The sequence below is a fragment of the Centroberyx affinis genome, unplaced genomic scaffold (genome assembly GCF_046629955.1).
Source record: "Centroberyx affinis isolate AG114_WGS23_722 - 3 ecotype Tasmania unplaced genomic scaffold, CSIRO-AGI_Caff_v1 ptg002455l_1, whole genome shotgun sequence".
Taxonomy (NCBI): Eukaryota; Metazoa; Chordata; class Actinopteri; order Beryciformes; family Berycidae; genus Centroberyx; species Centroberyx affinis.
Window position 1 is genome coordinate 147682 of NW_027280692.1, and position 17319 is coordinate 165000.

Below are 17319 nucleotides of genomic sequence, written 5' to 3' on the forward strand. Positions count from 1 at the left end.
AATTAAAGGACAAAATTATGGGTGCTGGCTTTTCTTTCTTCATGAATATTCCTTCTTTGCCACGCAAGTTCGCCAGTTAGCTAACTTGCGCTGATGAAAAACTGTGGTCATTTGGCTCCGCCCACTGAGCTTTAACTCAACCAATGAGATTTTTTTTTCTGCGTCCAGAGCAGAGATGTTTGCATAACTGAAGCTCCAGTCCGCTCTCATCCAGAGCCGAGCACGGCTGTGGCCACCAGGTTAAGAGACACCATGACTCACTCGTTATGTTCAAGAGAGCATTGTACCTTTTTATACCCAGAAACACTCCTCATTCTTCTACATCTAAAGTGATTTTATATGAAGCGTTTTATGTAACCAGGAGTACAGTACAGGATGATCTGTCCACTGCACTGTGACTCACTCTCTGGCTCATACATGCCCTCCTGCAGCCTGGCCTCCCTGCTTCTTACCCAGATTAGATCATCTATCATTAGAGCATCTAGTATACTCTCTTTCTGCGGCTTTCACACCTGGGAGCTGCCCGGTACGATACAGTCAGTTAAGGGGGAAGGGAGATCATGACTCCACCGCCCAGGTTTTCCCCAGCAGGGACTCGAACCGACAACCCTCTCTGGTCATATAATCACTCTCCTGTACCATCGCTGCCGCCCCCTCTTTAATATTATATCACAGGACTACCGGGAACATGCCATGAGCCGAGGTGAAGATGTGAATAATAGAGATGAGGCAAACACGCGTCCCTCCTGTCTGTTATACAACAGCAATACAATATGGACGGCCGTGTGATACAGGCCGCGATCTGTAAGTTAACAAGCAAAGTCACATAAAACTGCGAGGAGGCCGTGGAAGAGATTCTGCCGGGAAATTTAATGTTATTCCATGGAGGAGAGAAACACAAACATGCAGGATGCAGATCTGTGTGATGATGAGCGGACTGTTGAAAACACCCATGCTGTGAAAAGTGCTGCATTGTGGGAACCAACGAGCAGCGAACAGCAGCAGGACTGCTCTTTTACAACTGAGAGAGAGAGAGAGAGGGAGGGGAGAGAGGGGAGAGAGAGAGGGGAGAGAGGGAGAGAGGGGGGGGAGAGAGGGAGCGAGAGAGAGAGAGGGGAGAGAGAGAGGGGAGAGAGGGGGGAGAGAGAGTGAGAGAGAGAGGGGAGAGAGAGAGAGAGGGACAGAGAGAGAGAGAGAGAGAGAGAGAGAGAGAGAGAGAGAGAACGTACCTCCACCTTGAAAGGCCTAGCTGCTCATCTATTTATTTATTTATCGGACCAGCTGTCACTTCTCCAAATCGCCTTAGGTACGCAATATGTTACAGTGGTTTTAACTGCATTAAGGATTGTATTCCATAACTACAGTTCATATACAGTATTATCTAAATCATGCTGATGGGAAGACAGGAAGTACACTAGCAGTCAAATGTCTGGACACACCACATTTTTCTTTATTTTTACTATTTTCCACATTTTAGAATAACAGTAAAGACGTCAAAACTATGAAATAACACAAATGGAATTATGCAGCAACAGAAAAAGTGTTAAACATATCAAAACTATCTTATATTTTAGATTCTTTAAAGTAGCCGCTCTTTGCCTTGATGGAAAGGCAAAAGGCTTTGGAAAGAAATTCATACATAGGATCAACTTCACTATTTATATTTGTCTAAGAAACTAATTTCTCAAGTATTTAAGCAGAAGCCTTTAGATCAAAATGGTTTTAAGAGAATGAAAATCATAGAACATTCAATCAGGTGGGTCCAAACTCTTGACTGGTAGTGTATGTATATATGAGAGCAAGCAAGGTGACCAAAGTTTTTGTCACATATTGCATAACTTCACACTGTTCTTTCCCAGCACAGATCCCACTGTGTAATACCAACAGACATAAATCACTGCACATGCTTGTACAAAGTTTGTTTTTTTTATTATCAAGAGACAGATGGTTCGTTAAGCCGACGCTCACAGGATTGGTAATGGATCTGAGACACAATGATGACTTTGCCGAATGTTTTTTTTCCCCCATCTCCTGCTTCGGCTGGATCAAACTGCAACATAAGACAGGTTGATAAGACTCTCCCTCCCTTTCCAGCAGAGGATTTCTGAGACAAGACTTTGCCTCTCACGCAGACAAGAGACATGAAAGGAACTGGTGAGTGACCGGAATAATTCATGGTACGGTTTGCACTATGTGTCTTAAAGGGAAATGTGTTTCATACAGCCTGGTCGTCTTATTGTGCTGTGTAGTGTGTGTGTGTGTGTGTGTGTGTGTGTGTGTGTGTGTGGCCGAAAAATCCGGTTGAATGTCAGAAAAAATCTTTGATTCTATTCAAACTGAGCAAATTAACGGCAACAGGCACCCAGGGTTGTATGTTCTTTTTGAGCAAAGGTAAACTATGTAGGAAAATCTGTATCCACATTCACAAAGCTGTATCACAATTCATATTCCAATTACAGTATTTGGCACAAAAAAAAAAAAAAGTTATTTTTGACCTCACAGTTGTCATTGACAACGATAAATGTTATGTCAGTGGCCAACTAATAGATGGACATATTTTATACTGAAATAGCAGCTGAAATTAAGTCTTTGATTACAAGCCACAGTCTAAATAAAAGATCCAAATGGGCCAATAAACACCTTAGGGTCCCTCAGTGGAAATATATCTCTACATGGCACCTTGAAGAACCTTCATATGTCAGATTTTTATGGAAGTACCGTCAGGGTTCAGGAAACCCTCAATGAAGGGTTTTTAAGGAACCTTGCAATCTGAAGAAACCCTGATGGTTCCTTGAATCTCTCTTATAGTGCAGAAGAACTCCTGGCTTTTTGAAGTTCTCGTCAACCTTTATTCAACACCAGCAGCTCGACACTCAAACCTCAACACTCTCCTGATCCGTCCACTCGTGACTATTCACACCTGGTCCCAGGGTGTGAGTCCTCTCCTTTCCTCTGGGGATTGCAGTCTGAGGTCAAACGTCACGCCTTTACTTCCTCTTTGGTATGTGTGGGTGGGGCCAGTTCCTGGACTGGAAGTAGGACCTGAGTCCCTCCAGGTCCACCGGAGGGAAGTAAGCTCCGATGCGTTTCCTCAGCCACCATTTCCCCTGAGCTGCACTGGCACTGCCGGGCGAGCTGAACTTATACCGGAAATGTTCTCCTCGAACCCACCTGAGAGGAGGAGGGGAGGAGAGAGGAGGAGAGAGCAGGAGAGAGGAGGGGAGGAGAAGGGGAGGAGGAGGGGAGGAGAGGAGGAGGAGAGAGAGGAGGAGGGGAGGAGAGAGGAGAAGAGAAGAGGGAAGGAGAGAGGAGAGGAGAGGTGGAGAGAGGAGCGGTGGAGAGATGGAAGAGGAGAGGGGAGAAGAGAGGAGGGGAGGAGAGAGGAGGAGAGGAGGAGGGGAGGAGAGAGGAGCGGTGGAGAGAGGAGACGAGAGGAGAGAGAAAGGGAGACAGGAGAGGAGAAGGGAGAAGAGAGGAGGGGAGAAGAGAGGGGGAGAGGTAAGGGGGAGGAGAGGAGAAGAGAAGAGGGAAGGAGAGAGGAGAGGAGAGGAGGAGAGAGGAGGGGAGATGGAAGAGGAGAGGGCAGAAGAGCGGAAGGGAGGAGAGAGGAGGGGAGGAGAGGGGAGAAGAGAGGAAGGGAGGAGAGAGGAGGGGAGTGGAGGAGAGAGGAGGAGGAGAGATGAGTGGAGGGGAGGAGAGAAGAGGAGAAGAGAGAGGAGGGGAGAGGCGGGGAGAGAGGAGGGAGGAAAGAGGAGAAGAGAGGAGGAGAGAGGAGGGGAGGAGAGAGGAGACAAGAGAGAGGAGAGGAAGGGAGGAGAGAGGGGAGGAGAGAGGAGGAGAGGAGGGGAGATGGGAGAGATGAGAGAGAACCATGAAGCAAAGACTTTTTTATCTCATAATCACAATCTCCAAGAGCCAATATCAGGCAGAAGGGAGAAACGTCACTCCTCAGCTACACTAACTTAAGCATTAGTTTGTTTTCACTTTAAAATCAAGGATTATAAAACTATTTTAACTCAAAAAACAGTCTGCAACTAACAATATTTTCCTCCGACAGGTCTAGACTGTTTTGGAGCCGGCCAATTTGACAGTATTCAAGAAAAATCATTAACCGTTTAATCATTAAAAAAATCATTAACTTCGCAAATAAAACCAAAACGCTTCTGCCTCATCACTTCCCAGGCCTGGCAAATCAAATGTTATAATTCCATGACTTTTCCAGGTTTTCCAGCAGTGTGGGAACCCTGATACCAGATCAGTCGCTAACGTTAGCTAGCAAGCCAAGCCGCCTAACATCACTGTATTCTCCATCTCTTCATCTATTCTCTGCCTCCATGTCTTATTCATCAGCTAGGGAGCCAGAGAGCTGAGATCACACTCAAATAACTCGCTAACTAATTAGGTCTATGTATTATTGCCACAAATGCACTGTGGGACTGTACAATCTGTACTTGTTTGTGTGCAAAAGAAAGACGTTATCTAACATTTTCCCCGCCAGAGGGGGCTAGAGTATAGGGAATTACTCAAGGTGTAGGTTTTTAACACAGACACACACACACACACACACACACACACACAATAGATGTGACAAAATAATCCTGTGCCCTCGAATGATCAATTAGCATAGAGAAGTGCCAGTTTAGGAAATAACGGCTGAAGAGAGAAGGCAGAAAGGATTTTTTTTAACTTCAAGACAGGAGGATTTTAGAGCCAAAAAGAGCAGGAACACATTGGTCACAGTGGGATGTGGTAGATGTGAGTTTTGAGGTCAGGACAGGATGGAGGATAAGGATCATATCTCCGCCCGACAGGAGGAGCGACACGCTGATCATCGCGGGACGTTTACCTGGGACTCTGTCTGCTGTGGAAGGGGTTGTGGTCGAGCAGAGAGAGGACTGAGCTGTCATTGGACAGGAGACGACCCGCTATGTGGATCACCCACTCACTCTGCTCATAGGTCTGTAGAAAGAGAGAGAGGGAGAGAGAGAGAGAGAGAGAGAGAGAGAGAGAGAGAGAGAGAGAGAGAAAGAGGAAATGGAGATAAAGAGTCCCAAAAAGAGAAAATGAGACAAAAGGATAACTACAAACTAAATAATAATAAATAATAACAATGAATATAAATGAATCCATTACATCTACAAAGGTAATTTCTCCATCCTTTGAAGAAAATAATACACTTTCATAATCCCATACATTTACACAAAAGTGTCCAAGTCTTCCATTTATTTCAGCTTAACATTGAAAATGAGAGAGAAACACAGAAAGCCAGGGAGAGACACAGAGAGAGGGAGGAAGAGATAAAGAGAGAAAAGGGGAAAAAAGAGAGAATTTATATAGAGGGAAGAGGGAGACAGAAACAGAGGCAAAAAGAGGCAGAGAGAGAGACAGCAAAGTGTGAAAAAGAGATAAAGACAGACACAAATGTAGACTGTCAGAAAGAGAGAATGAGAGGAAGAAACAGAGACACAAAGATGGATACAGGAGAAAGAGATAGATAGATAGAGAGAGAGGAGAGGGGGAAAAGATGCATAGAAATATACAGACAGAGAGAGAGAGAGGTACAAAGAAGCAGAAAAAGAGAGAGAGAAACCATACGAAGGGGAGCAGAGGTAAATACATGGAGCTGCTGCCCCCTAGTGAGCAGACACAGCAGGTGGTTATTTCAAGCAGAACGTAGCAGTGTTTCTACGTCTATTTATTTTACCTACAGATCCTAAACCTGAAGTGACTCCTACCTGTGACCCTATAGTGAACTCTGACACCAACTAATGAGTTCTACTTGTGCGTTTTAGGCTTTTTCACTTGATATTATCGACAGTGAAAGGATTCTTCCACACAAGGATCGTCATCACAAGGAAACTTCTACATAGAGTTAGACTGACATGATTTATCAGACCGATATCGGCCTTTTATCAGAAAACGGTTTCAGCCATTCAGTGTCGTCCACCTCTAATATGATGGGCATGATTCAGTTTGATTGATTACATATTTATTATAGAATTGATCAATAATACAACAGCTGTCAATGGGAAGCCCTTAACCTGAATTGATCATACAACATTTGGTAACACTTTACAGTAAGGGTCAATAAGTTAAGGGTTAGCTAATGCTTAATAAGCATTAACTAACCCTTAATTAACAGTTAACTAATGTGTCTGGTAATCATTTACTAATGGTGTTCATGTTAACTAAGGTATTAATTTATACATTATTTAATAGTTTATAAAGATGACTATTAAATAATGTATAAATTAATACCTTAGTTAACATGAACACCATTAGTAAATGATTACCAGACACATTAGTTAACTGTTAATTAAGGGTTAGTTAATGCTTATTAAGCATTAACTAACCAATTTTCAATTTTATGTCATTGTTTTAACCCTATTAGTGTTAGGCACTTTGTTAAGAAAAGTAATGAATAAATACTGTTATTATTATTATTGTTATTATTATCATCATCATCATCATCATCATCCTCCTCCTTGGCTTCTTGGAGAGTTTTAGTGTCCCATGATGCTTTAAATGCTGTTTCAGAGGCTTTTCCACCCTGACAAGAAGAAAATTCTGGAGGGAAACACTGAATACTTGCAAATTGGGGGAATTTTTTTGGCACAAATCAGCTTCCATAAATAATAGCGTTATCAGTCCTGGCGCTGGAAAAAACCCTATCAGACGAACCCTTCTTCCACACAGGGATAATTCATTCATCACAAAGACAAGTTAATATGTTTCTACACTGGGCCTGTGTTTCAGTCCATGCAGCAGTCTGACCTGGAAGGCAGCGAACCACATGAGCCAGTCCAGCCGGTAGTGGTAGGGCGATATGAGGCACGGCCGCCGGTGAACGTCCCCCGGTTTACACAGGAACTGGTACTCCTCCCAAACCGCCTCCGGGTCCTTGGGATCCGGACTCAGAGTGCCCTGGAAAATCACCTCGGTGCGCTCCTTGGTGATACTGGGGGGGAGGAAACGGTAAAAAAAAATAGATATATAGAGAGATAAAGGAAGAGGGAAACAGAGATGGAGCATGTAAAATCTGGAATCAAGCTCAAGTTTATGTAAGACTCTTAGAGCTGCTAGAAAGAGAGAGTGGAAGGGAAGACAGTAGAAGAGGAGTGTAAATGCATGTCTGAAGATAGATGTACATGAGAGTAAAAGATATAATAAACACACAGATTTCCATGCAAAGTCTGAAATGTGTAATCAGTAAAGACAGTAACATTTGCAGCAGCTGAGACAATGAATCATCAAACACCAAATAGGATCATAGCTATTAATTACAGATGAATTTTAAAAGTTACCAGGCTGATTAACTCACTTATTCTCACTTTTTTCTAGCATTACATTTGCCTGTGTTTGGGTCTGACCACTACTGCAATATTATTTCCTTGTTCTATGCAAATTTGTTGTTTTACACTTGGCTCACAAACACACACCTCTACCCCAGGGTTATCTGCAGGTTTCAGAAAGACAAATTTAAGAATATTTAAGACCTTTTTAATGCTACCTGGAATTGAATTTAAGACCAATTTGAAAACCAAAAGAAAAGCTGGCAAAACTGGCCCATTTGTGAACATAGCTAGTGAAAGTTCTGAACGTATGAATGGACAGTACAGGAAAAAGGAAATTAATTGTTGAGGAACATGAAGTCGAATGGTGTTTATTAAAGCAGATATGATGCATTTGTACTACTAACCCTTTTCTGTATTAATCACTCAATTAAGAGTGGACATGAAGCACAAAGACACCTGTCATTTCATACATTTTAAAATGTCTTAAGACCTTAAATTTAGATTTATAGTTTATACTAGTTGAGACTTTTTCAGACTTTTTAAGGATCTGAGGATACCCTGCCTCCCTGACCCCATGACCCATGACCTCATGACCCCGATCTCCCTGAACCCTTGACCTCATGACCCCTGACCCCCTGACCCCTGTCCGTACCTGCCGAAGGCCCCGTAGGTGTTGACGATGCGCAGCGGGTCGAAGGAGGTGTTCATCACCTGTCTGGAACTGAACAGGTTCATCACCACGGGAACGCTCAGGTAGCCAATCAGAACGCCCAGAGAGATGTTCACCACCCGACGCATCAGCATACCTGAAACACACACACACACACACACACACACACAAAGGACAGGGTGAAATACAAGGAATGGAAAACAACATCTTCAGAATGTCTTGATTTTCTGTCTGTTGGGAATCAGAGTAAAACATTTACTTTTTTCCAGCAGGCATTTATTATCCCCTTGATCTGATTTTTAGAGGCATTTTGTTTCTTTTCACAGGCAGTTTTACAGAACTATGAAATAAAACACTTTGCATATTGGCAAATAACGACTCAATTTGTCCCACTAAGATTTGTTTTAACTTCTTTCCCACTGCTGGAAACTACTGGCAGGCCTTCCAGAAGAGCTTTTCCCCTCTCTGTGCCCCCAACCGGTCCATCTTCACCCTCCATTGTTGAGTTTTTACCATATTGGTTGTTTTATTTTCTGTTGATGCTGTTGGTGGTTTGTGTGGAGTCTAGTATTTTCTTCTCCTGCTGGCTGTGTGGTGCCAACATTTTCCACTGCTTCAGGCTTGTTTTCTGATCAAAAAAAAAAAAAACGGCTCCATTTTTCTCACCCACAATCCACTGGAAAGAATCCCCCGGTCATCGCCTGGTGGGGGGCAGGAGTCGAAAATTTGACAGCTCAATGAAAAATACATACTCATAATATTCGGGGGGATTTTTTTTTGCCCCGTCATTTTTAATTTCACAGACATTTCGTGAACTTTCAAGGCCATTTTTTGCCCCGAGCCTCCGTACATTTCTGAGCCTGGTGGGGAGAGTTTGGATACAGTTTTTTGTTTTTGTTTTGTTTTTTTGTTTTCTATGCGATGTGCCGACAGATTCTGTGCTATAAAGAGTGTTATTCTGTGTGTGTGTGCATGTGTGTGTCTCATTAACACACCCTCAGCGGAAAAGGTTCAGCCTGTTGGATCATGGGACGGCACAAATTCTGGACTCGACCGCACCGGTTCCTTCCTACCTGAGTCTAGTCTGCTTCAGCGCATGGTAAAAGCATCAGTCATAATCCACCTGAACCTGCTGTTTCACTTTAACACTGAATTTCTGGGTCTGTCTCAACGACTAAAACACTCTCATATTCCAGGTAGAAGGTTTTTTTTTTTTCATATTCAACATCCAACATTAAACCGAGGCCACTAATGCGTCCAATGAGACCAATTAGAACAGGGCCTCTTTTGCTTTTACCGCATTTTATAGTTTTTATTGTAAAACTGTACGCTGCATCACATTAAATTTCAATCTGCGTCTCAGAACGGCATATTTTCTCGCATACTCAGTCTCCACCTGCCATTGTTTTTTTTTCTTTTCCCAGCTATTTCAGCTGTCCAAGTGCTAATCCCTCTTCTTCCCATAATTCCCTCTCCGATATGACGAGACCGACTGCCCACTTCAGCCAGTTATATATCTGTCGGCCTCTGCTGTAAGTAATACCAACGATCCATTTGTGTCACGTCCAGCATGTGGAGTCTCTGGCCACAAGTTTAATTCCATAATGACATATCCACCATGTGAGAGAAGTGACACTGACTGACAAAATGAATGACAGCACAAAAGAAAAAATAAATAGGATTCTCTACATTCTACAGTTACTGAATGATGAACATTAAGTATTACATTTTTCCCAAAAATAAGATATATAACATTTCGGAATAGAACTCTTTCATCTAGGATCGACTAACACACAGCTTTCACCACTATAGTAAAATCCATCACCAGTCTCAAAAGGTAAGATAATAATAAAAAAATTAAAATAATAATAAAAAAAAACTTTATTTATATGGCACAAAACAGAGTTTCAAAGTGCTTTACAACAAGAAAAACTGAATTTAAAAAAGTCAATAAAACATTATATGAGAAAAAGGACATAAAAATAGAAAAGAACACCAACTAAAATAAGGATTACAATCAAATGGAATACAATAAATAATAAAAGGAAATAATAAATTAAAATAGAATAAAATAAGTTAAAATAAACACTAAGAGAGGGCCTTTACATAAAAGTAGGTTTTAAGAAGTGACTTAAAAGATGATACCGATTGATGGCTACAGCGTGTGTGTATGTGTGTGTGTGTGTGTGTGTGTGTGTGTGTGTGTATGTGTGTGTGTGTGTGTGTGTGTGTGTGTACCTTTGGTGGGTGTAGGTGTGCGTCCAGCCGCGTCCTCGGCCTGGATGTCCAGCACCGTCTTCTTAGCCCCGCCCCCCGATCGAAACAGGAAGCCCAGAGACGCATCATCAAAACAGGCCAGACTGGGAACAATGGTCAGCCAGTTGAGGAAACTAAGGTTCCCGCTCACTATCAGAGTCACCTGGAGCACAACAGACAGAGACAGAGGAAACCTGTATCACAAAAAGAGCCATTTACTCCATCAGTGTACTTACTAATAAAGTCAGTAAAGTAAATAAAGTAAAGTGTAGTGTCCTGTGTAGCTGCAGCTCTTAGAGGTTTTGGCAACATGCTGGAATAAAGACAGTCCATAAAAACACTTGACCACTGATCAAGCTGGGCTGGCTATGTTTAAATACGCACAATAATGCAACTAATAACTAACTGTACTGATAATGAAATAACATACGGATAATTAATGCAATAACTTGTCAAAATGTAATAATATGTCCCTCTAAAACGGTTGAAAATGTAATAAAACCATAAACTGCTGGATAATGTCATAACATCACATTAATAACTGCCGATAATTATTACTTGTTAGAATAGGAATATGTAATAAATAGGAATGTAATAACTCTTATTAGTCAACATTATTATTATATCATCAGTTAAAAATATGCTGCACCACTTATGAAGTAAATGTCCCTCTAAATGGAAAGAGTAATTTTAGAGTAGTTTTAATCCTTTCAACCCATTTAAAGGGACATTTTATTACATTCTGACATTTTGTTATTATATGTTATTACATTACCAGTTGCTACAAGGTGTATTCATGTTCTGACTGCTCTCCAGTAATGAGTAATGAGTAAAATCAGTGTTACTGTGATTACACTTAATATCACATAATCAGAGTAATTTTCTGTGTACATGTAAACATGGTCAGTGTGAAACTCCTCGCTTCTCTCCTTCCAAAATGGTTTTACTTGTATTATGAAAAAGATAAACATTAGAAACAATTCAGTCTTTGAGTGGTTAAGTAAGCGGCAAACTTACAGTTATATCTGAAGTTATGTCATCTTAAGATCAATAACCTCAACATGTATTGCTCTAGTCTTACATGAAATTAATCAAAGCTACTGAGAATGCTGTGATTGGTCCAAAACCATTCCTAAAACCAAGATATCCAGCCTCCAAACTACCAGGAGCATCCTATCCACTTGGTGGCACTGTGTCAACAGAGGATTACAAAACAGATTTACCAGCTACACCAAATCAAACCATTTACTTAGAGGAAGCGTACAAATCTTTATTCAAATCTGGATATGTAGAATCAGATCCTGTGTGTTGGTGGATGTCCTCTGTGTGTGTGTGTGTGTGTGTGTGTGTGTGTGTGTGTTACCTGGAATAAGATCTGGATGGCTCCGTTGACGATGCACATCCTCCGGCCCAGGAAGGTGAAGAGCGGGACGACGAGCTCGATGAAGTGGTTGGACAGCGTCTCGAAGCGGTGGAACCACCATGGGGAGCGATGCATGTAGTAGGACATGGGGTTGGGCACCGGCTGGGTCTGGAGAGAGAGGGAGAGAGAGAGAGAGAGAGAGACAGAGAGAGAGAGAGACAGAGAGAGGGGGAGAGAGAGACAGAGAAAGGGAGAGAGAGAAAGAGAGAGAGAGACAGAGAGGGAGAGAGAGACAGAGAGGGAGATAGAGAGAGACAGAGAGAGAGAGACAGAGAGAGACAGAGAGAGAGAGAGAGAGAGAGAGAGAGTATGAGGTATCCCTTTAAATTACAGGACATTCATTACTGAAAGTGATGACACCGGTGGTTTTCATTTGCTTATAATGTAGAATACATATAATAATACATTATATATTTTAGAAAAGACATACCTATACTGACTATGTATAATATTCACATAGGTAAACAAATGCACTCCATAGTAACTCTACACAAACAACAACAGAAAACAACAGATACCCCAGAACAGGCCTAGCCAGTAAAAAGCAGTATAGTATATTACTCAGTAATTACAACTCATTCTAATATATTACTATTACTATAACTAGTTATTACATCTATTTTACTTACGCAAAGACACAAAGAAGGTATCTGCAGCTTTCAGAAATCCAAATTTAAGACTTTTCTATAACACTACCTTCCACTTCCAATTGAACAGAGCCAATGAAGGTTTTGAAACTACTAATGAGCAGTAAGAGGAGAAAAACACTGGTTGTTGAAAAATGGTCCAGTTTTGTTCAGTAAAACGGAAACCATGCAAAAAAACCAGAACCAACCCTGTTCTGTATTAAGAGTGTACGTGCAGCACAAAAAAAACTGTTATTGCATGGTGAAAAAAATAAGAGCTTTTTAATATTTTAATAAAGGCCTTAAATCTAGATAATTTACTATCTATCTACTACTATTTGCCTGTGGATGCCCCATGAGCCAATTAAAGGTTAGAGAGAAAATGCACAGAACAAAGCAGAAGCACAAATCATATGTTCACTTGTTTCTGTGGATATAAATGAGGTTTCTACCAATCAATGCATCGACCAACTAATCTAATATTAATAGTCTGTCTGGTTTGTTATTTTTCAAATCTCTGGTTCAAGTTCCAAAGATAAACCCAGTCTCCTTTCCTGAGCATCTCAGCACAAAACTTTGCCTAAATACTTTTTACACATGGAAAAAAGATATTTAAAAAAAAAAAAGTTAGTTCCACATTCTGCACTGCCCTCTCTGTACCGATACTTGTACCAAACATAGACGGCTGGAGCTGCCAGTTTTTGCCACTTTGCTTTGGCACAAAACTCTTGTCTGACTGGGGTGGGGAGCAGTTTCTGGTGCCGCACCTTTGGGGGAAACATTTCCATGTCTAAATAAAGATGGGACCTTATTTAAATGAAGGCAACCCCACCTACACTGCAAAAAAAAACAAAAAAAAAACACACTAACAGGACTCATACAGTGCTGTACAGTGTTTGTGCATGTATGAGTAAGTGCGTGTGTGTGTGTGTGTGTGTGTGTGTGTGTGTGTTTAAGTGTATATGTGTGGGCTGGTGGCTGCATGAGAACGATGCTGAAGAGTTGAACATGAAAACAGTGTGAGGTGAGGTGCTGAGAAATAAAAATAGCCGTGAAATTGGGGGTGAAAAAGGAAAACCGGACAGCTGCACTCTCTTCTATGCTCTTATTGTATTTATGGAATGGAAAAAAACACACAAAAAAACCCAGAAATTGGGATAATCGTACCTGTAGCTTACCAAAACACCCTCAACCCCCCTGGAAATCCAGTGGCAACGCGCCTGCAGCCACAGACGACCAAACAACCCCACCTAGCTGGCTAGCTAGCTAGCAGCAACACAACAAACAAACCAACGCAAACAAAACACCGACCGGGCCGAAACACTCCCACAGGCCTTTCCAGCCGGTCGGACCTGGGACAGGGGGAGGCGGAGGGGGGGGTCTCTAGTTTTTAAAAGAGAGCAGTGTGTCGGAGGGGGTTAATAAGGCCTCACCTGGCGCCAGTGGCTTCCGGTGTGTGTGTGTGTGTGTGTGTGTGTGTGTGTGTGTGTGTGTGTGTGTGTGTGTGTGTGTGTGTGTGTGTGTGTGTGTGCCCCCTCTCAGGCCGCTGACAGAGCTGAGGTTGGAGCAGGTCGGGGGAAACAGACCCGACATGGAATAAGCTCCGTACTGTAATATATATACGACTGCTCAGGTGACGACACGCTCTCCCATAACATACTCCATATAATCCCATTAATCCCAACGGCATAAAATACCTTTCAGTGTAGGAATAAAAATGCCTTCATACAAAATTCCCCTTTCCTCCATCTTAAGGAGTTCATCTAGAAGTCACTGTCACCTAAACATTTGATATTGTGCAGTTAGGATACATCAGTATTTAGGCTTGGGTGATATTCACCGATATTCACTAAAACACCCCGGTTCTGACCCAGCTCACGGCCTGGGAGAGGAGCAGGAGGGAAAGCCAGACCTGAACCCGGTGTTTGTTCTGTGGAAAGTAAAGCCAAAGAAATACTCTCAGTGGTGGAAGAAGTACTGAGATCTTTTACTTCAGTAAAAGTAGCAATACAACAATGTAAAGATACTCCATTACAAGTAAAAGTCCTGCATTCAAAATCTTACCTAAGTAAAAGTACATAAGTATTGGCAGCAAAATGTACTTAGAGTATCAAAGTAAACGTACTCATTATGCAAACTGTCCCCATTTAGAGAGTTATATTTTTAATAAATTATTGGAATATTAATACTGATTTATTGACATACATGTACATGTAAGCAGCATTTTAAAGTTGTCAACATGAAGCTAATCTTAACAGTTTAGCTATACTTTTGGGTAGTCTAATCTATAACAATGCTATTTTATAGTTATTTTACAAAGATGATCAAATGTTTTAATTATAAAATATTGATCTGAAAAGTAACTAGTAACTATAGCTGTGAAATAAATGTAATGGAGTAAAAAGTACAATATTTCCCTCTAAAATGTAGTGGAGTATAAGTACAAAGTAGCATAAAATGGAAATACTCAAGTAAAGTACAAGTACCGCATAATTGTACTTAATATAGTACTTGAGTAAATGTACTTAGTTACTTTCCACCACTGAATACCGTGTAACTATGGTAACCATCTCACGCCACAACAAGCCTCCATCACCAAAGCGTCACTCATACGTCGCCTCGACCTCCTCGCCCTTTCTTGATGAAACCGTCGTCGTCTTTGCTGATTTCTTCTCGATCTCGCGACTATAGTTTTCTAAACAATTTCAGCAGCTTCTGGTTTCGATTCAAGCGGTTCAGCTCCAGCAAAACTAGAAACATTAACGTCTTGAAACATCTTGAATCCACCGGACATAAAAGTGACGTAGTTTTAAAACGAAAAATCACAAAACGATCCTCCACGAGATAAACAAATATGACCACACTGGGTAAAGAACGCTTGTTGAAACTGATCATTAATTCTATTCTATTTTACAGTTTTTTTATCCTGGTCGGCTGCGTAAATAGACGACTTTAGACTCTCTTCTAAGATCCAATAAGCACTTTATAGGATTCCTTGAAGAAACCCACATATGTTAAGAGGTCTGTGGATTTACTGTAAGGGTTCATGAACTCTTCATGATGGGGTTCTTCAAGGAACCTCAGGCGGTCACACTGAAGATTCCCTAAAGGTTATCGAAAGCTGTTTTTAGAGCGTAGGAGTAAGTGGAAGTGAGAATAAAACATAAACGCACACACACACACACACACACACACACACACACACACACACACACCATACGTAGAGAACTTGACGTATACAAAAGGATCCAAAATAGAACAGAAAAGTACAAGGACACAATGAAGGACCACATGAAAAGAGCATTGACTCAAACTCTAAGCACTCATAAACACACACACACACACACACACACACACACACACACACACAAGCATAAGTAAGGCCTTCACAAGACACAGCAGTATATAAATCAGAGTACAGTAAATTGGAGGCCACACCATGCCAATCTGCATTGTGAAAATATAGAACTGACATTTTAATGTGTTGTTAAAGCCCAGGCAGTGAGTGCAGTAGAAGCCAGTAGAAGTTCCACTTTCTGCTCAACTGCTGCTGCACTTCCTTTACTTTCCAATAGAAATTGTTTAGGAAAAATCTACTTTTTGTTTCATCTTTTCTTAACAATATGACAATGCCTACTTTTTGTTTCTTTTCAGACAGAAGCAATGTTCTAGTATATATGGTGCGATGCATCGGGTCAATATTGGCCATTTATTAAATATCTGATATCAGACAGACTGTCAATATGATGGAGTTTCCTCCCTGACCACAGCTACAGAAAAACAGTCTGCAAAAACTGCAATGAAGTTCTATTTTCTTTGCACATGCTTTTTATTCATTTAATTGTTCAATCATGCTTTTTGAAAAATAATTCATTTAAAAAGGCAGAAATGTCTCCCAGAGTTTCCCTATTAGTGAATAGTTGTGGTGGGTCTGTCTGCCTTAAAGAGCTGCTGACACTAAAAGAATTTCATCAGTCTGGGTTTCAGTGGAGAGTTTTAGTTTCCCATGATGCTCTGAATGCTGTTTCAGAGGCTTTTCCACCCTGAGAAGAATTACATTCTGGGGGAAACACCAAATACTTGTAATTTTTGGGTAATTTTTTGGTACAAATCAGCTTCCATACAAAATACTGGTATCAGTATTGGCCCTCAAAAACCCATATCAGACGAACCCTTCTTCCACATAGGGATAATTAATTTATCACAAAGACAAATTAATCTATTTCTATAATATATTTCATCAATTTAAAGATATTAGGGCTGCAACGATATCAGGGCTCGATTAATCTGTCGATTATTTTCTTGATTAATCGATTAGTTGTTTGGTCTATAAAATATCAGAAAATGGTGAAAAATGTGGATCAGTGTTTCCCAAAGCCCAAGATGACGTCCTCAAATGTCTTGTTTTGTCCACAACCCAAAGATATTCAGTTTACTGTCATAGAGGAGTAAAGAAACCAGAAAATATTCACATTTAAGAAGCTGGAATCAGAGATTTTGACTTCTGACTACTCAAACCGATTAATTGATTATCAAAATAGTTGGCGATTAATTTAATAGTTGACAACTAATTGATTAATCGTTGCAGCTCTAAAAGATATTGAATATCGGCACAAAATTGTCTTTGGGCAACTTCAGTCTGAAAATACCAGTGTCATATTGGCCTTTTACAGTAACACCCTAGTCTGGTAATTAGTTAAGAGACATTAGAGTTATGTTTTACAATATTCTCTTCCGTTTCTACTGTATAATGTTCAAGAGAATATTATCTGCAGGTTTGTAAGTGCAGGATAAATGCATTATTAAGGGGGATTTCTACAGCGGCTAGTAGAATTTATCCTCCTGTACCAACGCTATTTACGGCCTATAGCTCTCTCTTTTCAGCTGTGGTGTAACTGCTGCACACCTGGGAGAGAACTATGTGTACATAAATTAGATTCCGGCAAATTTAATGAAAATATTTCCCAAATTACCCGGACAGGCAGGAAACGGGACCAGAGGACGGCCAGTTCCAGCTCACACACTGCTCCTGACGCCCGCTATTCCGTT

The 17319-nt window shown here is 41.1% G+C and overlaps 1 protein-coding gene across 1 annotated transcript in view; it reads right to left on the bottom strand.

Moving 5' to 3' along the window:
- Positions 1-1796: 1796 nt before the first annotated feature.
- lmf1 (lipase maturation factor 1) overlaps positions 1797-17319 on the bottom strand; it is a 39418-nt gene continuing 23895 nt past the window's right edge. Inside the window, exons 6-11 of the mRNA XM_071533903.1 lie at positions 11585-11752; positions 10204-10384; positions 7948-8101; positions 6775-6958; positions 4847-4959; positions 1797-3171 (exon numbers count right to left, since the gene is read on the bottom strand). Of these exons, the coding sequence (XP_071390004.1) occupies positions 2988-3171; positions 4847-4959; positions 6775-6958; positions 7948-8101; positions 10204-10384; positions 11585-11752 (984 nt within the window). The 3' untranslated portion in view covers positions 1797-2987. The remainder of the gene's footprint in view (positions 3172-4846; positions 4960-6774; positions 6959-7947; positions 8102-10203; positions 10385-11584; positions 11753-17319) is intronic.